The sequence below is a fragment of the Eucalyptus grandis genome, chromosome 8 (assembly GCF_016545825.1).
Source record: "Eucalyptus grandis isolate ANBG69807.140 chromosome 8, ASM1654582v1, whole genome shotgun sequence".
Classification (NCBI taxonomy): domain Eukaryota; kingdom Viridiplantae; phylum Streptophyta; class Magnoliopsida; order Myrtales; family Myrtaceae; genus Eucalyptus; species Eucalyptus grandis.
The window spans coordinates 74,375,537-74,401,793 of NC_052619.1; the positions used below are offsets into that span (position 1 = coordinate 74,375,537).

A 26,257-nucleotide genomic window follows, 5' to 3' on the forward strand; every position below is an offset into this window, starting at 1 on the left:
TGGCGAATCCATTGTGTTGGGAAGTAAAAGATGGTGTGATAACAAGCATAATGCTGTGATGGGAGAAAATATGATCGAGTCTGGTGAGTTCATCTCCTCTATCGGATAAACTGCGATAGTTTTTTTGACTAAAGTTAACAAGTGATTTGAATTTAACAATGATGACTTGGACATTGGATTTCTAGTGAAGTGGATACGACCAAGTATATTTCGTGAAACGATGAAAGAAAATAACATACGATCAATAGCCATCACTAGAAGTGACAGGAGCAGGGCCCCAAACATCGTTGTGTAGCACGTCTAAGGGTTGACATCCAACTAGTCTTGAAACATTAAAAGGAAGATGATGACTTTTGTTGCACTGACACAACGTGCCGGTAGAAAACTTGACTTGATGAAAGGATGTTGGTAAAGAATTTTCCCACAAGAATGCTGTAAAATTCGATGAGACAGGTGGCCCAACCGAGAATGCTGATTAACCAGATGAGCTTGTTCACTACTAAAGGCGGAAGGGGTAGGAGGCAAGCACAGTTTGGTCGAGGGAGGTCGATAAACATCATTGTGATTTGGCCTTTGCGATAGAATTGCCTCCGTGCGTCGATCCTTAATAACAAAGTGAAAAGAGTTAAATTCAATCATCACATTATTATATTTACAAAGTTTAGGAACAGAGACGGGATTTTTAATGATAATGGAAACATAAAGAATATTAGATAGTATAAAGAAAGATGAAGGATATAGAGGTGTGTGGATCCCACGTATGTGGTTTGCAAACCTTTACAATTATCAATCACGACTTCAGCCGGATCATTGTATTCATAAGGCAACGAGAGGTTGCCTTGGGCAGTGGTGACGTAATGAAAGGCCCTGAAGTCAAGGACCCAAGTCTAGTTGGCGGGAGCTATGGCGGAATTGTCTGCACGTTTTACTCATGTGACTTTGCTGGTCGCAATGTTGACAAATAAGAAAAATGCGCGGGTAGCGACTTGTGGATGTATCTTTAATTGGAGGCACTGTTACGATCATAGGCTAGTCGATTTGTGTGAGGAATTTGCCAGTGTTGTCGCTGGTTCTGAGGTGACTACTTGGTGGAGTTTGACATCTTGTTGGAATGGGAGGACCTCCGTGAAATTGGCGATCACAACATGGAGATCAGTAGTGGTGTTTTCACGCTTGAGGAATTCTTCGCAGACAACTAATTTATCATGGAGCTCTTCAGAGATCAGAGGGGTGTCGCGGGAGCGAATGGACGCTGATATCTTGCGGAACTTAGTCTCGAGACCATTGAGGACGTACAAAATGAGATCCTCAATGGACACCGCGCGGTCAATAAGGGTGTGCTCTTAAGCAATCGATTTGAGGCTGTGGATAAATTCAAAAATAGATTTCGAGCCGCAAGTGAATAGTTGTAATCATTCCTCGATAGTCATCATCCGGGCACGGAAACGATTGGCATATAGATTCCCACGGATGCACTAGGTTTCCCGTGAGGTTTCAGTAGGTGGGGAGGCAAGCAGTATTGCAGTTTTAGAGAATGGCGTTAGAATAGTATGTGGAGAAGCTGGTCTTGGGGTGCTAGGTTGGGAGTCATTATGGTGATAATGTTGGTTTGTTGTTGGAGGGAGCCATTGATGTAATCCAAAAGATCATACCCTCGCGAGCAGGGACAGGGACTGGGCTCCCCATGAAGTATAGTTAGATGGCGAGAGCTTGACGGGAGCTGAGTGACTATGCCGATGGCGATTAAGGTGGAGCTTTTGGCATCAATGAAGGGAGAAGACAAGACAGTTATCTGAGTGGTGCTTTCGTTTCGGCCATGAAAGAATCTCGCTTTGAGCATTTTTAAAACTCTAAATACCATATAAGATAATGAGTTGCAGAGTCAAAGGATAAGTTTCATTGCAATGTTATACAACATTTATACACGTAAAAGTAGTTTTTTTTTTTTTTTGGTAAAGGTAAGAAATAGCAAAAGTAGTTGTTCATAGAAGAAATAATCAAAAGACAAACAAACTAAATATGTGTGGTTGAATCTAATGGATCGGATAAGTTTCATTGCAATGTTATAAACATTTATACACGCAAAAGTAGTTTTTTTTTTTTTTTTTTTGGGTAAAGGTAAGAAATAGCAAAAGTAGTTGTTGATAGAAGAAATAATTGAAAGACAAACAAACTAAACATGTGTGATTGAATCTAATGAATCGTCAGCTCAATCTCAAATTTTGCTATGTGAGTTTTGAAAGGGGAATTTCAAGTTTGCATTGCACGGGAGCAAAATTTATTGTCCAAATCATCAAGATGAAGGTGACCCATTAAGGCTCTATTTGTTAACTTGTCGAATAATAATTGATTATATTATTTTGTTTCTAGAAAAAAAGAAGAACAAAAATCCATTTGGTAAATTTTTTTATTTTCAAGAACAATTTCATAATTAAGCCCAACTTAATTTTCTTTTTTCTTCTTCTTCTTCCTCTTAGCCTCGTCACCACTCATTGCTAGCTACTATTGCTGCTGTCGACGATCGTCAGCAACCGGCAAGAGAGGTTCGGCAAGCTTATCAGAAGCTTGCTTGGCCACTGTAAGTCTTGGTCTCACATTTCTATTCCGAGAATTAAAAATTTTGGTAGGTATGAAATATCTTCAAATGCTCACAAATTATTTTTGAGAACAAGATAAAAAGGAATCATTTTTAAGAGGAAATTCTTTTAAAAAATAAGAGTAGGGTCACTTAGCCAAAAGGACAAAAGCGTCATTTAACCAATAGGAAGTCGAAAACAGGGGGCACCGATGGTTTAGTAGATCGGGGAAATTGGCAGAGGGAGAGAGGGAGGGAGAGAGATAAATAGATAAGGCTCGCCACTCTTCTTCATCGACATCGTCGACGTCTAGACTAAGCACAACGGGGAGAGAGAGAGGGGAATGGCGATGTCGAGTGGTGGTGGTGGCCTTCTTGGCTCTGCGGCTACCCTCTTGGGTAGTCCTGTAGCTGGAATGTCGATGCGTGGTCATACAAATGTCACCATGTGGACTTGTCCCCTTCCTCCTCCTCGCCATTGCGGCCTCCGAAAGCACTCCTCTTCTCTAACTTCTCCTCCACCTTCTCCTCCTTTTGTGACGGCCGTGGCCGCCACCGACTCCTCCAATCAGATCAGCCCGACCCAGGTATCTTCCCTTCGCCTTCCCCATCCTTGTTTTGATGGGTCGGGATCAAAATCGTGACTTGTTCATCGTCTCTTACTCTGCACTAGCAGCAGTCCCAATCCAAGAGCAACAAGTACCACTTCGTGGTCGCGAATGCGAAATTCATGCTGGACGAGGAGGAGCACTTCCAGGAGCTTCTCTTCGAGCGCCTCCGCAACTACAGCGAGCGCAACAAGGAGCAGGACTTCTGGCTTGTCATCGAGCCCAAGTTCCTCGACAACTTCCCCAATATCACCAAGCGATTGCGCCGGCCCGCTGTCGCTCTTGTCTCCACCAACGCTAACTGGATCACGTGAGTTCATTCCCAACTTTGAATTGCGAAACTCCTACCTTTCTGGGATAAGGTTCCTGGAATCTGAATATTATAAGAACTTGGTATCCAGGAGCCCCCGATATCATCAATTTCATTGCAGCCAAACATGGCGAAATGAAATGAGGGAGCAACCAAATTGAATTCCTTTCCTTCTATATTGGAAAAGCTGCCATAGTAATAATTCCGTGCTCGCCCCATTTTGGAACTTGGCTAGAGTTACGAAAAATTTGACTGCTTTTTGTCCCGTCGATTATCATATATTGAGTCCTTGCACTCTTCTCATGCAAACGCTGTGGCATGTAGAGGTAGCTTGTACCGATTTGCCTGTCCGTGATCCATTGTTGACTTGCTGTAGAGTTGTGAGTCATTGCCTAGGGGCTACCTCCATTTTCAAATCAGTGTCTTTTTCTGCAAGAAAAATGCCTTGATGATTACATGTTGAGTCTATGAAACTCTTTTGATGTGGACATCAGTTGGAGTGAGCATCGTTTGTATTCTAATTATCAATGATTTGTTGTCCAAGCAGTACATATATGGCTCATTGCCTGCCCCGATTTTCAAATCCTATTCTTCTTTTGTAGAATAATGATACAATGGGTTCATTGCTTGTTGATTATGAATTGAGCCCTTGAACTCCCTTGATATGAACGTCATCTAGAGGTAGTATCCTAGACTGACTAGCACATCCATAGAACAATTTCAGTAAGGCGATCGTTTCGATGATGGCAGTTAACGTGGTCCACCCAAAATGTTGTTGTAATGACATTATCCATTGTTATATATACTGGATATGCATTTTGTAATTTTAGCATGGCATTTTCAGATTGCTTGCTGCATTGTGCTGAGGACTCTCCAGGAGTAATGTGATTGTATAAGCTTCTTTTTCTTAGATATATAGTAGATGTCTCTATAGGCACTGCTATTCTTCTTTTGAGCTGAAAAGATATTCTCAATTGGCATTCCTTAATGTAACCTGGTAAGGTGGCAAGCTTGATTCTTATGGTCCTGGTCACACATCACTTGCGGATGGTTGCATATAATGGTCTTCAGCGTGAATCGTGTAGAATAATCATCTCTATATCATTGCTTGCTGTCTTCATGTTGATTATCAAATTCCATATCCTTTGGGTTGGATTCTGATAGCACTGCCTATATATCATTTTTCTTAGCTCTCTCCTATGTAATATATCATTGTGTTTTTCCTTAGTTTTACACGTGATTTACATGCCAGTATTAGTTGCTTCATCTAACATAACTTAGCCCTATAACAGGTTCATGAAGTTGAGGCTGGATAGAGTGTTGGCTGATAGCTATGAGGCAGATAGCTTAGAAGAAGCATTGGCTTCTAATCCCACCCAAGTAGAGTTTGAGAAGCCGGCAAATTGGGTGGCGCCTTATCCAAAGTATGAATACGGATGGTGGGAGCCCTTCTTACCCGCAGGATCTAAAGAATTGAAACTGTAGTACTACCTTCTCGGCGTTGCCCTTTTGGCTTCTTTTTATTTTTCCTTTAATTTAAATAGCAGAGCTTATCCTTGTCTACAATATTACTTACTAGCCATCGAAGAGGTATCAAGATGTCCGCATGATATTTGTTCTTTCCTTTTTCTGATATTTAGTAGAATGAAAGAACAGGAGATTTACGAACATCCTGCAGGTTACGAACTTAGGGGCCAAACTTTTTTCAAAATGAGCTGTTTGGCGTTGAACGCAATCGTTTCTAATTAACTAGAACATTAAATATATGAAAATATAATGTGAGAAATCAATATGAAAGATGATTTGCTAATAGTATATAATGTTCCAAACATTAAAATGATTTGAAACATGTCGAATACGATTCTCTTAGTTAACTTGAAAGTTGCCATCTAACATGAGGCCCGAGTGGGGCTGTCCGGATTCAGGCTTTTAGATTCTTCAAATACAAGCAGAAGGGCAAAAAGAGGTCAACCTGGCAAAGCAAATATCAAGTATTGGACGTAGTATTTGCTCGTTCCCCTTTCCAAAGTTTGCCATGATAGCTCTCCTGTTGTGGTGGGATTTTCCTCCACCGCCAACTTGCTTCGCCTTTCCCTTGCTGAATCTGCAAAGATAGAATGGCCAGGGTTCCAAATCCTCTCACTTCTGATGGCCTGCATACCAGTGGACCATGTTATCCTCTCAGGATTGCTGTTTCCTAGTGGAGATGATATTGAGCACATGCAGATTGTACATCTGCTTTCTGACTTCAATTAGAAGAATACAACTCAAAAAGAGTCCTTTAGATCTTGAGGAAGAGAGTTCAAGAACCGCCAGGGAGGTACAAGGCAATGTAAATCGACGCAATGCTATCCCCATTCCATCCTGTCATAATTTACTAATGCTTTTCTTTAATGACTTGCACTTATACATTGACAATATCACCAAATGATTCAGCATTTTTATCAATGTAATGTCGGCATGAATATGCAAACTTGATACTTGTTATGCTGCCGTAAATCTGGGGATTTGTCCGTTTTAGACTTAATGAATTCTGTTCTGCAAGTTCCAGAGTGGCTAACTTCCCCGTTACCCCTTCTTCGTCCTTTTCCGTCAATTCGAATCAAAGAAAGAAAGAAGTGCAATGCCATTGGTTTTTTTTTTGGTCTGAACAATGCCATTAGTTGACATGTATAGTTTTGCTCGGAATCTGAGTTCGTGCGCCCTTTTCCTCGTCCAAAACAGTCCACTCTGTTTAAAAAGATATGCTGTCCAGTTAAATTGCTCCTCCCAAATACCAATGGGGACGTCCAAAAGAAAAATAGCCTCGGTCAATCACAAAACAGTCCGTATTAGCAAAATTTGTCATTAAAAAGAATGTGAAAAATTTTAAATGACAAAAAAATACAACGATTATTTTCAATTTTGAAGAAAATGGAAAGAGACAATTAGTGATATTGTCCCATAAAAAAAAAAGGGGAAAATTACATAAAAAACCCTAAATATTTTTTTTTTTTGATTGGGCACTAATATCTAAGCTTTTTTTTTTTTTTTTTTTTCATTTCAATACCCCTAAACATTTAAAAACACATTTTTATCAATAATGACTGTTAAAAATCCCGAACAAAGCCGCTAAAGATTTTAAATTACGATTGTGGATCAAATCGAGATGAAGGTATTCTTGAATCACGAATATACGTTCGGGAGTATTGGTGAAATGTCGAAAAGTGTGGGGTATTGATATTCTGCTATATGAATTTGATAAAATTAACCTGAATTTTTTTCTTTGAATAAATATGGAATAGTACAAGTGACATGTCTTTGGTTGATTTTCTAATTACCATTAAGAAAAAATGACAAAAAGTCTAGGCAATGAGCTATACATGCTTTTGAGAAGGGATAAGTGAATTAATATTTCTGAAATTTGTTGCCAACGTGCAATTGAGTCTTAATACTTAAAAAAAGTACAATAAAGTTTTAAAATTTGTCAAATTGATATAATCAAATTCATAAAACGTATATTTATTTACTTTCTTGTAACAAGTAGTACCAATGTGATCTTCACCAAGGCCACATTAAAAACATTCAAAATTTGGAAAAAAAATTAAAAAGAAAAAGGAGACAAAAGAAAAAGGATTACAAATTAAAAAAAAATAAAAAAACTAATTTTTATATAAGAGAAAGAGGCAAAAGACAACGTGAACAACGGGGTGGACTCCTTGAGCAACTTCAATCCGTGCCTTCCCTAACTCTAATTCACCTCGAACGGTCCAATGAGTGCCGCATTAGCATCATAATTGTTCTATTTTGATTAAATTTAAAACTCGATTACACTTTTTAAAGGTTTTACAGCTCAATTATATTTTTACGAAAAATTTAAGATTTTTAATACACTTATTCCTTAAATAAACTATGAGTGCAATTGATCACAAATGATTTAAGTGATGGGAATCCCCGAGAAATCCACGGGTTCAAAGGGGGGGAAGGTTTAGGTGGGCTTCAATGCACCGCAATAAAAACGATGATATTGCGATTGTCTGACCCATCACGAGTCCGAGAATCATCGTACCATTTTTCGACACCCACAAAGGATTGCGATCGTAAACCGCCTTTCGCTCTGTTTTCTTCGACCTTCGTTGGTTTTGTGGGCGGTGGCGGCAGGATTTGGGAGCGGAGGTGAGAGAGGATGTCGGGCAGGTTGCTGAAGAAAATCCTGAAAGAGCAAGAAGCGCAGCAGCAGCAGCTGCAGCCACCATCGTCGGAGGACGAGGACCGTGATTCCCACTCTCCCGATTCTAAGAAGAACCCCTTCGACCTCCTCGGCAACGACGACAACGACGAAAGTGACGACCAAGCGGTCCCTGAATCGGTTCGACCCCTTATTCCCTGTTCGCTTCGCTTCGCTTTTCTTTTCCCATATGATCAAATTCCCTGTTGTTATTGCGTAAAGCTTCAAAGCCACCCGGAAAGTCTAATTGGATGCACCCCGCTCGCAATTTCTCTTGTCACTGGCGCAATCGGGGAGGAAAGTCGATTCATTTTATACACAAAAGATGAATTGACAATGTCCTTGTATTGGTCGGGCCTCTTTTTGGCGAATCTTTGACCTTCATTTGTCCCTAGAACTAGCGTGATGCCAAGTTTCTCTTGTCGGATGTATTGTAACTGTGCTTTGATGCGATTTCAGTTGTCAAGATAAACTAGATAAAGAAAGAATTAATTGCTTATGAAGATGTGCTAGATTAGAGTGAATGTGCTGGCAGCAATTTTGGACTTGTGGAATTCGTCCAGTGGTGGGGGGCAAAGGATGCATTCTAGGTAGAAGAAGGATGTGAAAGCAAACTTAGTGTTTCACTTACATAACCGGGTTAGGCAGCGAGTCGGCAAAGAAGACATGCATCTATCTTTTTCTTTGTTTCATGCTATTCTATTGAGGTAACTTGGTGGGTTCTTTATCAGGCTAGGTAGATGGATGGGTTTGGTTACATGCTGATTCATCTTTTTATGCATTCAAATCAGTTGAATTGATTGTGTGGAAAACTCAAAAAGTTCGATGTTCTAATTTATGGGACTTATATTGTCCCCATGCTGTGTTTCATGAGTTCCTCATCTTGCGGGGCCTTTGAGGCAGTTCTGGTTTTTATGGGGATTTTTATCAGGTTTTATGATAAATATCTGAAGGTAAATCAACATGATGACTTCATCTGTTATCGACAAACCAATTATTCAGATGACTGTCTTTTATTTATCAGTATGATGTTGTTCTAGGCCTTAATCCATTCTAGTGTGTACTTTATGATTATCTGAACACCATAGAAGTCGAAAATGCTTCTATTTGTTCTTCTGATATTTATCTTCACACATGACCACAATCTTGGTTAAGGATTAAATTTGCATGTCATGCAAAGTGCCAAGTTTGATGGGTGCCCATGTGTATCTGAGGACATTAATAAGCACAATTAGTTATCATATGTGATCCGATAAACATGGATGGGGCAGTATTATTTGGATATCATGGTCACATGCATTCAGCTTCAGCCTCTGTTACTGTCTGCCTTGAAGAATTTTCAATAGTGTTGGTAAAAACACCATTTAGGTACTGATGCTATCTAAGACATTTCAATGTGTACAAATTGAAGACTAAGTAACTAATCATCAATTTAGCTACAGTTGTCGGAGACAACCTGTAGAGTCTTTATTAGGTGAAGTCTGATAAGTCACAGATGATAGGCTTGTGTGGAACATACTATTTCACTTATTTCCTCATTGCAGTTATGTGGTAATTTTATTGAGATTCATCCTTAACTCCTGCTTAAGTTTGGTCTGATCTATATTGTGTTCTGTCTGATAGTGCTTTCTGAGACAACCTGTAGAGCCTTTATAAGGTGAAGTCTGATAAGTCAGAGATGATGGGCTTGTATCGAACTTGCTATTTCACTTTTTTCCTCATTGCAGTTATGTTATATTTTTGTGGAGATTCATCCTTAACTCCTGCTTGTTTGGTCTAATCTATGTTGTGTGCTGTCTGAGTGTGCTTTCTGAGACAACCTGTAGAGTCTTTATAAGGTGAAGTCTGATAAGTCGCATATGATTGGCTTGTACGGAACTTGCTATTTCAGTTATTTCTTCATTGCAGTTATGTTATAATTTTGTGGAGATTCAACCTTAACTCCTCCTTGAGTTTGGTCTAATCTTAAATTGCATGCTTTCTGACTGTGATAAAGTTCTATTTTATATTTGTTCATATCATCTTGTTCGCAAACAATTTATCTGTTAATAAGAGTGCTCTGCCTGCAGGACTTTCAATCTGCTGCAGTTGATGCACAATCACGAGGAAACTCTGAGGAACAGGAGAAAACTCTGCTAGCAAGCACTCTCGAGGTGGTTTCATCATCCAACCATAAACCAAGGAAAAAGAAGAAAAAGAGAGAAAAGAAGGAATCTTCACACCACAATGAAATTAAAAAGTCCTCAGACTTTGACGAGATTCTGGAAAATTTATTGATAGATGTAAAAAATGAAAATGATCACAGAATAGATCATCACAGTGATATAAAGGAACAAACAGTTTCTGTATTACAAGTGAATCAAAAGTACCTAAATGCTGAAATGGAGCTGCGACGAATTTTTGGGTCTAAGGTTGTAAAGTCATTTGAAAGTAGTCAAGTTGGCAGTTCTAGACACACGCGTGGGGGAAGACGCGGAAGCCATAATTCTAGAAAGACAATACTTGTCACTCCATTGGACCATTGGCCTCGCTGGGATGCATCCTTGTCCATGGAAGTTTTGGAAGCAAGGGACGGGCTCAACCACCTTAGGTAAGGATCATGTTTCAGTTTTTCTCAGTAATGTTTTCCCTGGTTTTGCTGTGCATCTGGTTCTTTTGGAGACACTGAGGTTATTCGTAATGATAATCTGCTTCTTAAAGTGATTGGAGGCTGCAATTTCGCCCCTAGGATCGAGGGAATTTAATACCCATAAAGAATCGGGAATATTTCTATCACAATGATAAATGCTTGGTGGTCCATGCTTAATTTTCAAATTTGAGTAATCTTCCTATGGCAAGGTGTACATCGACTTTGGTCTGTGTTCGGTATTTGTGATGTTAGAGTCATGGATCTAAGCAGTGTGAAGGCTCATCCCTTGAGCATCTTGGTTTGGTTAGGCAGCATCTCAGGATGGTTGCATCCATCAGGGTGGGTGACTTTAAGAACCTCCCATTAATGTGCCATTATGCACACCACTTGAGCAGGGGCACTGGTGAAGTTCATACTAGCAGATGAGATTGTGAGAACCAAAGCCCTAACTTGTAGCACACAATTTCAGGGTGTATGAGTTTGAGATTTACCTCATCAAGTGGTTGTCATTGAATAATACCTATGGGACAAGGCTCGTGTTGAATTTCTGCTGAACAAGGGAGGTTTTTCAATTTGCAATTCATTCAATAGTCTCTTGACGGTATGGTAGCAATGCATGTGAAAACCATATGTGATCTCACCTTTGCATCTGTCCCTATATAAGATGTTCATTGTCTGGACTCTATTAACATTACTCTAAAGCCAGCTACCCAAAGACTTTGTTGATGCATGACTACTGAACTCCTTCATGATCAAATGCCTGATTCTGAAGAAAAGATGTTCTGATATAACTAATGTGGTTAATGTAGTCGGTTCATTTTGCTGTTTGGGCTCTGTACATGGTGAAGCAAGCTCTCTGTGTATCCTCCACAAGCAATTATATGTGGGGACACTAAAGTGGATGTACACATTAAGGACGCTTGATATCTTTCTTTGATGTAGGAGATCTTTTCACGTTTTACTGAATCAACTTATTAACTTTTTCCTTCAGTCATGTTTAGATGGACTGGGAGGAGTTTTATAGACATGGCTGGAATATTTGCCAACATGTGCTGTATGCTTCTTTTAGTTCACAATTTACCAGGAGTTTGGCTGTATATTCCATCTTTTAGCTTGTTTATATTTTTTTGCACACTAAGCACTGACGTTCTTCAATACTTAAATGTGTAACAGATATGTCCATTCATTGTCTTATGTTCAAGCTCAGAGGGCATTCGAAGCTGCCAAAGCTACTCATGATTTTAATGCAGTAGCAAGTGTTCTGTTATACCATCCGTATCACTTGGACTCACTTTTGACAATCGCTGAATACTTTAAAATTGTTGGTGAGCATCAGATGGCAGCAGATGCCATTGGCAAGTGCTTATATGCCCTGGAATGTGCATGGCATCCTCTGTTTCCTCCATGGCAGGGTAATATCCAATTGAAATACAACCATGAGACAAACCGACCTCTATTTAAGACACTTTTCATACACATGAACAATTTGGAAAGGCGAGGCTGTCATCGGTCTGCATTAGAAGTTTGCAAGCTACTGCTTTCATTGGACGTAGATGATCCAATGGGGGCTATGTTCTGTGTCGACTACTTTGCCCTGAGGGCAGAGGAATATTCATGGTTAGAAGACTTCTCTGAAAAATATAAAAGTGACAACTCTTTATGGTTGTTTCCAAATTTTTCATTCTCTCTTGCCATCTGCCGCTTCTATCTTGAGCAAGAGGATCGTCAAAAAGATGTGCATGATAATGATGCAAAGTCATCATCAGTTGATCTTCTGAAGCAGGCGCTTATGCTACATCCATCAGTGTTGAAGAAATTGGTGACAAAGGTTCCTCTGAAGGACCAGTTCTGGTTAAAAACAGTCAAACATTGGTTCTTTCGATCAGAGAATATGGAAATACCGTCCCTCGATCACCTTATTAGTATATACATAGAGAGGAATTATCTTATATGGAGATTCCCTGGTCTGCAAAAGTTGCTAAGGGACACTGTGGAGCTGGTTATTGAAACAATAGAAACTAATAGAAGTGATGCAGAGGACTGGGCATGTGTGAGGAAAGAAGCTTTTGCATCTACCAAAAATGAGTAAGCCTTTTATTTTGGGCTTGTCTTAATTACTTTTCTATCCTTCGTTTTGATAATATTGCAATCACCAAATGGGACGATGAATGCTTGGTTCATTAAGGAATATGCTAAGATGCATGCGGTTAGGGTCAAATACTATATAGAACTTTGGATTTTGTTTTCCAGCTTTATGGTTTGTTCATTGATTAGCAGAGTTTTGAGTATTTTGTTACGTGTGACGTTTGTGTTGTTGCTAGTTATTGACAAGCATGGCTTCTCTCTACCCTTTTCCCTCCCTTTTGGGGACACAGGTACAGCCATCTCTTGGTTTCTGATTTTTCTGATTCCGTGGCATCAATTTCTCCTGAAAATATGCAACAATTTATGGGTGAACCGGGGATAGGAGGTGGAGTTCTTGTTCAGGACCAAGCTGCCAATCCAGCTGGTGGTGCACACGCAGTCCGCAATGTGGCTGACAGGAGTGCTTTAGCTGTCCTAGTTGAGTCGATATTGCCTTGGGTTAATTATGGTGGAGAAGATGGTGATGGAGGCGAGGATGCTGAACGCTTCAATGCAAATGCCCAGGACAATGCAGACTGACTAATTTTTTCATCCGAAGGCAAAAGCATAGTGTTACAGATTTTTTGAGCACTTGTGGTTTTATTATCTTCATAATATTTGATATGTCCTAAACTGATTTATGCCTTTTCGGTTTTCTGTACAAAACTATGAAGGGCCTGATGCTATTTTCTGTTACAGAGATCATAGGCTCAACCGATCGTTAAACTGATAACTGACGCTGACAGAAATACCCACTTACATCTGCTGTTCAATCACAAAAATGTTGGCGTAGTGAAACATAAAATCGTGTGTACATAGACAAGACAAAATAGCTACCTACCCATAACTTCTCAAATTCGAACTGGCAATTGAAGTATAATCAGCAACGGCTTGTAATCTCCACGAGATATTTGCTTAAAGAATTTCCTACTTGGGCATGACACTATAAACTATAGAATAATGCCTGTCAATTTGACATGGTCTAGTTAAAAGACAACTAAGGTGAATTTATCCTCGACCAGTTAAGAGAATGCTATCACAAAATTTAAAATAGTTTGTCGATCGTTAAAAAATGAATTTCAATCAAGTAGACAGCCTATATAAGGATGGATCAAATTCTGCACGATCTAGAGATTCTAATGCGGGGAAGTAATCACGAGTACACTGGTCACCGTGGGATGGATCTTGAAACAAAAGCAAGTGCTGGGTATCGGCCGACATCCTATGAGCTGCTCAAAAGCTGAATCAATCGATATCCCAACAAAATTCCTTTCATGGTATCTGACAAAATTCTGTACATATGGCTATTGTCTTCGAAGATCAAGTCTACCAGCCAGTAAGATTATTTTTTTTTTTTGGTTGGTAGCCAGTAAGATTACAAAGCATTTCTTTTCACCTTCTATTCTGGCACCTCCTTACGTTATCTCCTTTTACCCAATAAAGGTAGGTACTAACTTCAAATATCCACAACATTCTCAAACTAAGATAGTTATTCCCTAAACAGCAGCTGCCCTCTTATCAGACGAGATTCTTTCTGCCATTTTGCTTGAAGATTGGCTACTAATTCCACAGCTAGAGCCATCTCTTTTTAAAAATGACCGCTGTATGATCCTGATGGGAATTCCACCTAATTCAAAGTCTTCCTCCAACGACCTCGTTAAAAATCTGATGTCCGTGTTTGAGAGCTGTGTCTTCCCACTGACAAAGGCGACAAAAGTGGGTGGCCTAGCTTTCACCTGAGTGAAGTACTTGATCTTGGGCTGGGCAGCCTGATTTTTCCAAGAGTGCCTGCTCATAACCTAGAGAGAGAGAGAGAGAGAGAGAGAGAGAGAGAGAGAGAGAGAGAGAGAGAGAGAGAGTCAATGTAAAATGCATTATGGCAATCAAATACTCCAACATGCACTTGGCTACTGGCTAGTGATACAAACAAGTCAATTGTTGGAAGAACTAGAGAAGACCAAGTGTTATTGAAGACTAACCTTATGCAACCAATGGTTAAGACGAGCTGTTGGCAGTCTTAGACACCATTTCTCATACGTATCAATGACCTGGTGTATGACAGCCATCCTGCCCCTACCCTCTAAAGCAGATATGAAAACGACAGGTATAGACTTCACCTGTTAAAAAGCCATGTCAATGACTCCAGCCAAGTTCCTCACTTAAAAACATGAGAAGGCATCAAACCATATTTCATTATGGGCTGTGGAACATTAGTCTACTAATAAGGACATTCTTCTTGTTTGATTTCACAAGAGTTATTGGTACTGCAATCTATGCTGAAAATACCAACTTACCTTTTGACCTCTTGATTTTCCAACTGCTCACATAAGTTCATGGATCCACAGATTTCTAAATTGTAGCAAACCATCAATCTAATTTCTAGAGAAATCTTTCAACAGAATTTTGTGAATACGAGAATAGGGGCAACAGGCCACACAAGAAAGGCATGTCTCCATTGGAAACCACTTTTTGATAGGTAAAGCTCTAAGTTTTGCCCTCACGACCTAACTAGTAAGAGACACGTCTGATATTGCATTGTTCACAGTCCAGTAAATAGATTATATAATCACCAATCCTCAGGACAGGATGACCAAAAGCAGGCACAGCATGAAGACTCATCTAGTCACGATAAAAGCATTCGAATAGTTCCATAAAAAATGGCAGATACATTTTAGGTATAAAACAGTTCTCAGTTTGCAATGCTTGGATCAATATAATTTAATTAAAGAAGCTCAAGAGATGGGCAGAAACAAGGCACAAAGTCCTGTAGTATATATTCTTACGAGCGAATCTTTTTTTCATCATGTAGAAATCTGTAACAACACCTGCAGACAGAGGAAAAGGGCTACTAGAAAGGAGAACTGAAAATAGCATAACGAGCCATCCCATAAGATGCTTGTGAAGAAAATGGAGTATCACAGGAGGGATATTTATAAGAAAGGCAAACCTGGGGAATCAAAGTCTGGATTTCTTCTGGAACAGCTTTCATCACCTCTTCATATAACATCGAGTTCTTCTTCCTTCTAAGGACATCCATCTTGTTGACAATCACAACCAAGCCGCGTCCTTCTTCTACAGCTTGTCTGGCTATGACCACTTCAGCATGCTTCATGCTTCGTTGTGCTCCAGCAATCTAACAAGGTAGAGGCAAAAAATGCATCCAGAGTAGTTTCAACAATCGAATCTATAAATCGAGGCATCAAATATGATAAGTTACAAATTGCTCTAATCATCCCTCAGCTAAAATCTCTGCTATTGGATAAGCATCCTTTGTTAAATTATTTGCAAAAAGTCATAATTTGAACTTAAAATGTCACAGTTGGATGAAGTGCACAGTAAAGTATATTATAACGAACCTCTTCTGCATCAAGGACTAAAGCTACCACATGAGCACGCATCAGATTCTTTCTGGACTGTATGATGCTCAAGGAAGATGGTCCTTTTTCTTGCTTTGTCCTTTGCAACCAGCCTGCTGTGTCAACCTAGAAGATAATTCATATTAAAATCAAAGGTCAAAAAGCGACAGTAAAGACGATAATCACATTTAGAGTTAACAGAAATTCTTACAATAAAGAAGGGCCAATAAAATAAATTCATTCCGAGCAAAGACACTGAAAAGCTTTATTTCGCTAATACTATTCACTTGATAGAACACTGGATGAACAGCATATTTATCACCAAACAAGGGCACGGACAGTGCAACAAACATTGTAGCGGGTATAAATCCTCTAACAGTTAGGGCTGGAAAACTTCCAATCCCAATAGAAATCTCAACCTGAAAGTATATACATGAACCAACCTGGATATAACTGGTCCAGTCAAGTAGATCAGGTTGAAGTATAGTGGATTGGAAAGGATGGAGACATGGAGAGTAGTTCATATCAAGACAAGTAGTCTGAAAAGACAATAACCAAGGGGGGAACTTTTTTCACTTGCACATTTGCACATGCAGTTGGGGGAGAGGGGAGAGAGAGACATAAAGAGAGAAATTCTTGCTGCTAACATAGCCACCAAAATTTTCAAAGAAAGCAATAAGGCAAGAAAGCAAGTCAGCACACCAACCAAATAGCCATGCTTATTCTATATAATGTCCCAAACTTATGCAACCTTAAAACCTTCGACAAAAGGTGATGATAAAAATGTTCGCACTTACCAAATAGATAGTTCTGCCTTGAAATTGAAAATGAGCTCTAATTGAATCTCTTGTTAGACCAGCTTCTGGACCAACCAGAACGCGATCTTCTTGTAACAGAGTATTCAACAATGTAGACTTTCCAACATTAGGTCTCCCAACTATTGCAAGCTGGAGAGGCAACTTAGACTCATCAACCTCATCGGATTTGGAACAACTTTCATCATTAGAAGCATTGTCACTGTCTAGAATAGAAGAAAAAGGTAATTAGGTTGTGCGAATTGTGGAACCAAGGCCTACTAATCTGAAAACTTAAGGTATCAGATAGATGAAGGTGAAGCGCAGTAAGTGATTATAAGGAAAGGCAAATGAGAAATCGGGAGAGATTTCATTTGAAGAACTCCTTTGATACTGGCTAGAGAGAGAGAGAGAGAGAGAGAGAGAGAGAGAGAGAGAGAGAGAGAGAGAGAGAGTCAGGTTTAGACTCGACTGCAATCTGTACATAAGGTTTTGGACTTGTGTAGTTTTCCCATAGGTACGGCGCAAACAGAGCCTCATACTCTACAACAAAAAAATAAATTCTCATGAATACGTCAAGCAACTCTTACCATTCAGAACATCAATCATACAATCCTCAAGGAGAGGCCTAAGAGCTAGATATAGTTCTGCCATGCCTAAACCAGTCTCGGCAGATATGGCAATAGGATCACCAAACCCCAGTCTGCTGGCTTCTGCAGCTAAAACAGCAAGAGAGCCATTATCATCATCCAGTGATTCTGCTTTATTCATTACGACTATAGGTTTCATCCCAGGCGCATGTTTCCGCAGCCACCTCCCAACTTCCAAATCCAAAGGGTGCAAACCAACTCTGTTAATCAGAACAAATCTTGTTAACAAACGAAGTCATGTGCATTACGAACATGAGGAAACTGACAAAGCAAAACCAACTATGGAAGTAACACTGAGATATCTTTCCATACTCCAAACTGGGAAGTACAAAACTTGTGAACAAATGACTATAGATGTTTGCAAGGACGCAATTATGCATTCCACGTAGATGTTCTAGGCGATTTTACCTCTACCTTTTATAATCTTCCCATAGTGTCTCTGCTGTACGTAAAAGACCATAGGAGGGTCGCACGGAATAGACAGATGCAAGTAAGAGCTCACCTAGCATCTATCAGAAAGATGGCAAACTGGGACCTAGCAAGAACCTTTGCAATCATCGTTGCAGTTCTGTCCAGGATTGAGCCAGAAGATGCAGCCATCTCCAAACCAGCAGAGTCCAACACTCTAAATCTTAGATCACTCAACTTGGCAATGCCTTCTCGTATATCTCTTGTCACATGGTCCTCTGGAGTGTTATACACGAGAGCCTCCCTCCTCCGAATCAAACTACACAATACCTAAGTAATTAATATAGGGAAATAATTTGTCAAAACTTGCCAATACAACAATACTTGTCGCATTGATTGACACAGAGCTAGAAAAGTCAAACCTACCGGTTGAACAATGCAGACTTGCCTACATTTGGTCGTCCGATGATGATAACAGTTGGAAGATCATTAATATCAACTTTGGTAAAGTCTACTGGTTGAACTTTGCCTTGTATAAGGTTAACCTTCTCAGAATGAACCCTTCTCACATCCGTGTGTGGGCTAGTATGTAGTGACTCATCATTGACAAGGGTGCAAAAACCTCTGGTGGAATGAGAAAATTTAAGAGACTTTGAATTCAAATAGGCATTGACAAAGCCGCTGCTAAGCATTGACCCTGAGAAGCCACATAGATGTTGACAATCAGACATGGAGAACACAAGAAGATAGTTTTTCTAAAGCTTTCTTTATATAATTTGAGAGGATGCAACCGTCATAAGAGATCACACTATTACAATTACAGAATTGTTACAGTAGATCAGTTCTAGGAGACCCCATCACGGTGTCCAAATTCATGTGAAGTATATAGAGCATATAGATAAACTGAGATAGAATTGCAAGCTCAGCTGACTATTTAGCTAATTGCAATGCATTAGCACTGTGTTTTTATTAGTTGTTCACCGGAATCCTACTTCCTTATCTAGAGTGATCTTTGAAACTATGCTCTACCAAAAGGAAAAAATGAGTGATGCTTTTCCTATTGATGACCAACACTCATGTCATACAAATTCTTACATGTGGAAGAAAAGAAAATTTTTACCTGTCTTGGTTACAGTTCCTGCAATAGACTTCAGTTCTCTGGACTTCAAAACCAAGGCAGCAGCAATATGATGTGACATCTATAAGGATGTGACAAATCTGGTCCACATTATTGCTACTCAATAACAATGTCAGTCATAGCAATAAAAAGAGCATAACATACTGTGGGACACATACCAGCTTCGCAACATCATATGCAGTGTCATCTACAACGCACAAAGACCAGGAGCCAGCTGCACTTCTACCTTTTGCTTTCTGAATATCAGAAATCATTGTGCTATCATATCCATGTTCTTCCGTTTGTGTGTCAGATGTAAAGCGTGAAAACACCACAAGTCGGGCATTTGCTAAACAGATGTGTTTCAGATCTGCTCTTCTTATCAAGCTTGCCTTCAATGAAAAGGTCCATATTCCTTGCATTTCTGCCGTCCAAACTATTACTATGAGCATGTATGAGGCAACTACAGACAAGTGTCCATGTAAATGTAACATGTGGTGAAAATGCAATAACTAGCAAACTAACATGACTTGAATGCGTTGGAACATGCATCCAAAAGCTCATTCAACCTTCAAGATCGAAATGTGGACGCTGGACAAACATACGTGGATCCTATCACCTACTGACACGGTTTTGCCTAGTTAAGCCAGAAATTTATCACGAATCATGCATTCACGCAAGTTGAAATCTGGACAGCAGACATCTCAAATGAAATTCACACAATCTCATGGTCTTACTCCTAAGAGAAAATCTGACTGGGCATGTGATGGATTCCTCAGATAGATTAGATGACTTGGCACCAAATCCTCATCCAATTCTTCTATTAATTCCGCAACTAATTCATGAATCAACATTTGGTTACAGAAAGACACTCAAACATCCAATTGAGGCAAGGAACCAAAGTGGTGGTCAATTTGTAGTGAACCTGGAGAAATATAAACTTGGTTTTACCTCGACGACAATAGGTGCCGGTGAAATGTGGCCACCTTGAGGTATCAAAGACAATGGCACGGCTCGGTCCGGTTCAACTAAAGTTGTTGTCACCAACGGAGCGATAATGACACCCGCGAGTGGCTGCAATGGCTGCAGCAAAACAGATTGTCACGGCGGGGGCGGGGGGGGTTGCAAACTACGAGGACGGCGGATGATGGTTATTGGTGCGGTTTCAAGGAGTGATGCTTGGACCAGCAACTTGGAAACAACCAGTAGTATAGGGACAATGAGGAGTTGGAGCAACAACCAGTGGGGAAGGGGGTGTTGAGCGTAGGGCGGAAGGGACAAAAGGGGGAGAGGAGGGGGAGGCAGGGGAACGAGGGAGATGGAAGAGCTGTGGTCCCCTTAGTCAGATGACGGCGAGCGCTCAAGTGAAGAGAAAGGGGATGAGGAGAGAGAGAGAAGAGAGACCAGGAAAACCCACTCGTACTGCAAGCCTGGAATGGGAGGCTCCTACCAGTAGGCCCATCAAATGGGTGGGTCGGGTCGGGTATGGGTCTAGTCGAATATAGGTCGACCCATATTTGACTCATTTAACCCGTTTTGACCTATATTCCTATAGTGTAAATCTAGTGATCCATACCCAACCCGACCCATATTGCTAAAACCCATTAATATTCTAGAAAAACCCACGCTCACTTTAAGCTGCTAATTGGATAAAAACCTCAAATCAAATTAAAAAATAGTAAATAAAATAAAAATATGTTAAAAAAATCTATAAATTGAAATATTTATGAAGAATTAGACTATGCACATCTTTTCTTATCTAAAGCGATTTTCTGAGATCATCTGTTGAAAAATCTATAAAACAACCAGGGATTTTGCATGACCCAATCAAACAAACTTTTTTCCAGCTGGAAGATTTGCAGACTTAATCATTTTTGACTCATGTAGATGAGTTAAAAGGATACTTGATTCTTCTTTGTTCCTGTCATCATCTCTATCAAATAATTCTGCATTTTGAAGAGAGGTCAATCTGAATTTGGCCTTCAGAGGCCTTATTCAAATGCTGGCCAAATTGATGCCAAACACCTACTCTTTTGATGGCTTTAGGAAAGAAATTAACATATCAGAGATTGACATTGCCGCTTGGGCCCCTAATCTGCCCTTGCAGAGCACAACAATTTGCTTTTGCTACCATATGATACTTGACTTTCATTACTTGCATGGCTGGAGCTTTACTGCTAGTGCATAGTGGATCATTCCACTAAGACACTGCAGATAATCATTCAAGACTTTTCGCATTTTTAATAGCTATTTGTCGCTATAATAAGATACCAATCTTCATATGTTGGTCCTCATTCTCCAATTTTGCTTCTCAGGCAACGACTTTTAATCATCAAAAACATAGAATACAAAAAACCACAAGATAGCAAAATGACATCAGTTTTCCAAAGGAACACTTAAAGGAGGTGAAAGTTTGAAGTCGAATTTCTTTGGGGAATTTCATCAAACATTTGACCTATGCGCGAATCGAAACAAAGGGGAGAGAACTAATCTAGCAATGTAAAGATTCGCACTTTTCTTTCTCTTCTTCCAGATTCACGCAGTTTCGGCACCCAGTCAACGAGCTCCGACCTTCGCTATCCAACCAATCGCACGCAGCTCGCTCGTACCTCCTAACCCAGATACTCAACACTTCCCTCATTACCCACCCAACGACAGAACCCACCTAAGAATATCGCCGACGGGCGCTCTTTCTCGCCAACCCAATCACATTCAATCAACCGTTCGACGAACGAACCCGCACGCCACGAACTCCAAGCACTACCCACGAACTCACATCTCTTCACCGTCACCCAGACACCAAAAGAAGAGGAAAGAGAGAGAGGGGGAAGCATACCGAGCAAGGGATTGTGGTAACCCAGAACTTCGAGATGCTTGCCTCATTCGTCTTAGAGGCGAGCGGCGGAGGTGGGTGACGAAGGGTAGCTGAAGAGACTTCGTGTTTTTCAGGTTTTGAAAATGGGTCGACCCACGTGAACTCAACTTAAAACATCATTTTAATTGGGCCATTATATCTTCATGACCCATATACAACCCGAGAAATATGAGTCCAAAAATGGGTTAGTGACCCATTTTGCCACCCCTACCTACCGGAGATGAATGAGGACAGCCCCAATTATACACAATATACTTGCTGGATCGCATTATCATTGATTCATATTTTTGTTTTGCATAACCAATAATAACGCCATTTTATTAGGCTTCTACACGGAAAATGTGGCATTTTTGGAAAATATTTTCTAAAAGTTATTTTAATTATTTTTTGGTATTTGGATGAAACCTAAAAATGAAGTGGAAAATATTTTTCGTTATCCGGTATATACTCTTTTTCATTTATTTTATTTTTAAAATGGATTTTTCATATTTTTTAAAATTGATTTTTATTTATTTTTAATTTTTAAAATCCACTATTAATTTTTTTCATTATTAATTTTAATTTTAATTTTCTTTTTTTCCATATCCTTCTTTCTTGCCATGGCAATGGCCCGCGACTAGCCATTGGTGAGCTCGAGCTCGCTAGATCGACGAGCTCGATGTTCGATTGGTGACGGCTGATGACTAGTCAAGAAAGAAGAAATGAGAAACAAAGAAAAGAAAAAAAAAAAAAAAAGAAAAAAATAAAAAATAAAAAAAGAAAAAAGAAAAAAAGAAAAAAAGAAAAAAAAGAAATAGAAAAGAAAAATGAAATAAAAATAATTCGAATTAAAAAGAAAAAGAAAATTAAAAAATAATTCGAATAAAAAAGAAAAAAAAAAAAAAAAAGGGGAGGATGAAGTGAGGATTTGTAGAAGTGTGAGATAAAAGAGATCAAATGTATCCACTTTTCAAAAGTGAAAATATATTTTCCTTTCAGGGAAGCTAGAGACGCTTGTTCCACTTAATCAAAGGATCTTCAGTGAAAACAACCCATCTATAGAGATTTTCCCTTCCAAATTCTTGTATTCACTGATATCTAATTCTTCAAGTTTCTCAAGTGACTCCAGGAGAGCTTATCAATGACATCTTTTGGAAAATGCTTGCTTTTAGAGGTGTACTTCATTCATTAGGAATTCCGCCACCTAAGGTGGAGTTCCTGATATGAGTATTAGGGAAAGCCTTTCCTTCTTCTAGTGAATGCTTTCAACCAATTAGTCATGCCCCCCTCCGCCCCCGCCCCCGGGCGAGTCTTTTCAATGGTACTTGAACCTTAAGTCGCGGCTATGACTCCCCCAAGTATAGTGACCAGTTCCATCTTTCCCCCGAATTTCATTAGTTCCGAGCACAAGTGCCTTCTCATCTATCTTCATTCCAAAGGTGAAATTTCCTTCGAGTGATGCTATGGCCAGTAGCTTGAATATTTAATTAAGTCAAACTTGTGTTATAATGTGTTTTCAAAATTTGCTTTGACTAAAATTTATTGGTTAATCAAGTTGAGCTCAAACTTGTTGGGAAGTTATTTGAGTTGGAGATGAGCTTGAAAGATCAAAGCTTAATTAAGCTCAACCTACGAATTTATTTCTAAAAGTTTTGAACAAAAAAAAAAAAGTGGTTACCAAAGATTGTCTTCAAAAAGTGTGTTTGGAAAAGAAAATACAAAATAAATGAGGTGTCGGGTTAAAGTCTCCAAACTTTGCCTCAATCTTAAATCCTCTCTTAAAAGGATCTCCGAACTGAAGAAGGAGGAGAATTCTAAGCTCAGGCAATAGGAAGTTTCTTGGTGCCAATTTAGTCCTAAATATTTTTCCTTTGTGCTAATTCAGTCATTTTCATGGAAAACATTTTCCCAAGGAATTTATTTTCCGTGAAACGAAAGTCGGAAAATCCGGAAAACATTTTTTTGAAAATTATTTTTTGTGAAATGAACGAAGCCTAGTATAGTGTGATTATTATTGTCCTTTCAACTTGGATGGCTTTCTACTAACCTCATTTTTTCTTCTTGACCGGGTCCTCGTCCTTAAAATCCATCTCAAAATTGAAGCTAATGAAAAGTCTGAGTGCCCATTTCTCTTGTCTTTGGATATTATTCCACCATTCGGTTTATACAAAGTCTACCAATTCATAACTACTAAGTTAATGAGTCTATAAACAAGCTCTAAACAAGTACCAAACCATGAGCTTGTCTTTTTGTGAATCTAAGATAATTTCACTTATGTATCACTATGGAGTTCTACACATGACAATAGTTTCAATTGCAAATGAGATAGTATAAGGTAGTTTGTTATCCTTACTACTGTAATAGAAATATTGGCTTGAAATAAAAATATCATCCATTTGCAAAACAGCAAAAATAATTTGACTCTTCCCTACGTATCAATTCATTCATCTCCTTCACCACCAAAGGCCTATTTACATGGTCCATACTAGCAATTGGATTTCGTAAGTTAGTAATCATGAATTGTCCATCTGTGAGAAAATTTTTAAGCATTTAACATTAGATAAAAAACCATATTTGCTAATTGAGACATATAGATCTTTAATTTGAGTGTTCACTATGCCAATTGAAAGTGAAAAGGGATAATTTGCCATGATGTTGGAGAATATATGCATTCGGTTTCTCATCTCACGAGGCAGAAGCATTCGATAAGACAAAGAACAGATAGTCAGACAGGGTCTCTACTCCATAGGTCAAACTGCCCTCAACGTTTGCATACATATGACCAAGTGAAGCAACTAGACTTAGGGTTTGGGAGTAGCCTTGAGAAGCTACTTTGAAGCCCCAAAGATCCTTGGGCCAAGGTAGGGGTGTTTAGCAAAAAAATTTCAAACCCCATTTGTCAAATGTCAGCATTCACAAGGCTGAAAGCCTAAGGTAGGTTGGGGGCTGCCTTGGGCTTTCAGCCTTCTCGACATGCTGAGGAAGGGCTAAATAAAAATTTTTCTTCCCAAATTATTCTCGTTGGTTTTTCATTTTTCCGATTTTGCTCTCATTATTCATCACCATCTTCTTCTTCTTCTGTGAGTGGTTGTTAGCGAGGGGCAGGCAGTCGCCGTCGATCGTCGCCCAAACGATTGTTGTTGGGGGGTGGCGCGACTGCCGTGTCATCTGGGTCGCGGCGAGGTCGCGTGACACCACCGCGACCCAAATTCGGGGGTGACGAGGTCGCGCGAGAGGTCGTGCGACTAGGGCGACGAGGACCTCGCATAACCCTGCCGTGACCCAGATCCGGGGTGGCGAGGTCCTCCCGTGACCTCGCCGCCTAGATCTAGGTCGATCTGCCGAGGTCAGGTGGGTCACGCGACCTCGCCGGATCCGGTCGCCGGAGGTCGCGGTGGCGTTGTGTGACCTCGTCGCCCTAGATGCAGGGTCGCCCGATGGGGTCGCTGGAGACCGCCCGACCTTGAGCGGCCTTTGTCGGTGGTCTTCGGGGGTCGCTCAACCCCGGGCGGTGTGGCACCCCTCGACACGGCCCCCGATCCGCTAGGGTTGCCACAGTCCACTTACCTTTCACTTGTTCTAATAACATGTCACTCTGATACCATTGAATTATAGATGGATCCATAAATCTTGGGGGTTTGTATCATTTAAATCGGTCCTAGTGCAGTCCATATAGCGGAAGCAAAATCAAAATCTCCCTACCCCATACTCCAACAAAATAATGCAATGCAATGCACACTAATTACACATTTTATAGATAAGTTAAAGCCGAACCACTTTTATTTACATAACTATGATGGACATCACGAGTCGGTACAAAAAAGGCCAAGGCTTTACTAAGCTTGACTAAAACCCAAAAGTACCCGACCCCACATCAGACATGTACATCAATCCATCATCCAGTGTCGGCTATCCAAAAAGTGTCATCCTCTACCAGTCACACATGTAATCACACCTAGCCCGGTGGCGGTGGTAGCATCCCCATCATGATCTCGTCCCGACGAATATGCACGGACAGGAACTCCTGGACTACAGGGCCATCAAGTAGACTCACGTCATACATAACTAAAATACGAACATGAATGAACACCAGACCACGAACACCAACACAAGAATGCTCCGAACACTCGACTTCAATGTCAGACGGTAAGTCATAGAAAGTACCACGCATGATCGGTAACAGAGGCATCTCTTAATCTGAAATGTTAGTCTCCAAATGGGTGAGTACAACCACTTAGCAGTAAAAGATCCATCAAACTACATAATGCAACAAGCAAGACAACCAAACTTTCATGTGGAATGCACATATCATCCATGCAACCATGCTTATATATCCATGAGGTCCATTCATTAAGACAATTTATGTTCCATGCCATATGCACACACATGCGCATGATTTACATCATCCATACAATCATGTATATATTCCCATGAGATCCATTCAATGCCTTCATGATCACATTCTTAATGTCAAATAGTACCAACTCAATTTCATAGGCAATTCATGCACCATGCCATATGCACACACATGCGCATGATTCATTTTCCCATTTTGATACTCAAAAGGATCTCCAGGGACCAGTGATTGCATCCCTCATATTGCTCGCACCCAACTTGGCATCACG

The 26,257-nt window shown here is 40.0% G+C and overlaps 3 protein-coding genes across 6 annotated transcripts; 2 read left to right on the top strand and 1 right to left on the bottom strand.

Moving 5' to 3' along the window:
- Positions 1 to 2,815: 2,815 nt before the first annotated feature.
- On the top strand, positions 2,816 to 5,161 carry LOC104428806 (hypothetical protein). 2 transcript variants are annotated; one of them, XM_010041744.3, is made up of 3 exons: positions 2,816 to 3,162; positions 3,249 to 3,493; positions 4,786 to 5,161. In XM_010041744.3, the coding sequence occupies exons 1-3, from the start codon at positions 2,920 to 2,922 to the stop codon at positions 4,976 to 4,978; spliced, it is 681 nt and encodes a 226-aa protein (XP_010040046.1). In that variant the 5' UTR covers positions 2,816 to 2,919; the 3' UTR covers positions 4,979 to 5,161. The 2 variants fall into 2 exon arrangements, with proteins under 2 accessions (XP_010040046.1, XP_010040047.1); XM_010041745.3 differs by having other exon boundaries at positions 2,820 to 3,162; positions 3,252 to 3,493.
- Positions 5,162 to 7,451: 2,290 nt separating this feature from the next.
- Positions 7,452 to 13,158, top strand: LOC104428807 (transcription factor 25). The gene is made up of 4 exons (XM_010041746.3): positions 7,452 to 7,841; positions 9,770 to 10,290; positions 11,503 to 12,414; positions 12,705 to 13,158. Exons 1-4 carry the CDS (start codon positions 7,659 to 7,661, stop codon positions 12,991 to 12,993), a joined length of 1,905 nt encoding a protein of 634 aa, XP_010040048.1. The 5' UTR covers positions 7,452 to 7,658; the 3' UTR covers positions 12,994 to 13,158.
- Positions 13,159 to 13,638: 480 nt separating this feature from the next.
- On the bottom strand, positions 13,639 to 21,750 carry LOC104428808 (GTPase Der). 3 transcript variants are annotated; one of them, XM_018866374.2, is made up of 12 exons: positions 21,615 to 21,750; positions 19,730 to 19,861; positions 18,958 to 19,202; positions 18,782 to 18,860; positions 18,088 to 18,358; positions 17,756 to 17,980; positions 17,194 to 17,453; positions 16,607 to 16,830; positions 15,810 to 15,935; positions 15,401 to 15,586; positions 14,433 to 14,570; positions 13,639 to 14,252 (listed from the first exon to the last, which is right to left on the bottom strand). In XM_018866374.2, the coding sequence occupies exons 3-12, from the start codon at positions 19,198 to 19,200 to the stop codon at positions 13,950 to 13,952; spliced, it is 2,055 nt and encodes a 684-aa protein (XP_018721919.2). In that variant the 5' UTR covers positions 19,201 to 19,202; positions 19,730 to 19,861; positions 21,615 to 21,750; the 3' UTR covers positions 13,639 to 13,949. The 3 variants fall into 3 exon arrangements, with proteins under 3 accessions (XP_018721919.2, XP_018721921.2, XP_018721920.2); XM_018866376.2 differs by having other exon boundaries at positions 18,782 to 18,879; XM_018866375.2 differs by lacking the exon at positions 19,730 to 19,861.
- Positions 21,751 to 26,257: the final 4,507 nt, after the last annotated feature.

What these genes read in the sequence shown, in the direction of transcription:
- LOC104428806 (XM_010041744.3), top strand. Translation starts at nt 2,920, where the DNA reads ATGGCGATGTCGAGTGGTGGTGGTGGCCTTCTTGGCTCTGCGGCTACC. An exon ending in ATCAGATCAGCCCGACCCAG is followed by an intron (nt 3,163 to 3,248) that starts GTATCTTCCCTT and finishes ACTCTGCACTAG; the next exon opens with CAGCAGTCCCAATCCAAGAG. An exon ending in ACCAACGCTAACTGGATCAC is followed by an intron (nt 3,494 to 4,785) that starts GTGAGTTCATTC and finishes GCCCTATAACAG; the next exon opens with GTTCATGAAGTTGAGGCTGG.
- LOC104428807 (XM_010041746.3), top strand. Translation starts at nt 7,659, where the DNA reads ATGTCGGGCAGGTTGCTGAAGAAAATCCTGAAAGAGCAAGAAGCGCAG. An exon ending in ACCAAGCGGTCCCTGAATCG is followed by an intron (nt 7,842 to 9,769) that starts GTTCGACCCCTT and finishes CTCTGCCTGCAG; the next exon opens with GACTTTCAATCTGCTGCAGT. An exon ending in GACGGGCTCAACCACCTTAG is followed by an intron (nt 10,291 to 11,502) that starts GTAAGGATCATG and finishes AATGTGTAACAG; the next exon opens with ATATGTCCATTCATTGTCTT.
- LOC104428808 (XM_018866375.2), bottom strand. Translation starts at nt 19,200, where the DNA reads ATGCAAGGAATATGGACCTTTTCATTGAAGGCAAGCTTGATAAGAAGA. An exon ending in CATATGATGTTGCGAAGCTG is followed by an intron (nt 18,861 to 18,957) that starts GTATGTGTCCCA and finishes ACATCCTTATAG; the next exon opens with ATGTCACATCATATTGCTGC. An exon ending in ATCTTTCTGATAGATGCTAG is followed by an intron (nt 17,454 to 17,755) that starts GTGAGCTCTTAC and finishes TCTGATTAACAG; the next exon opens with AGTTGGTTTGCACCCTTTGG.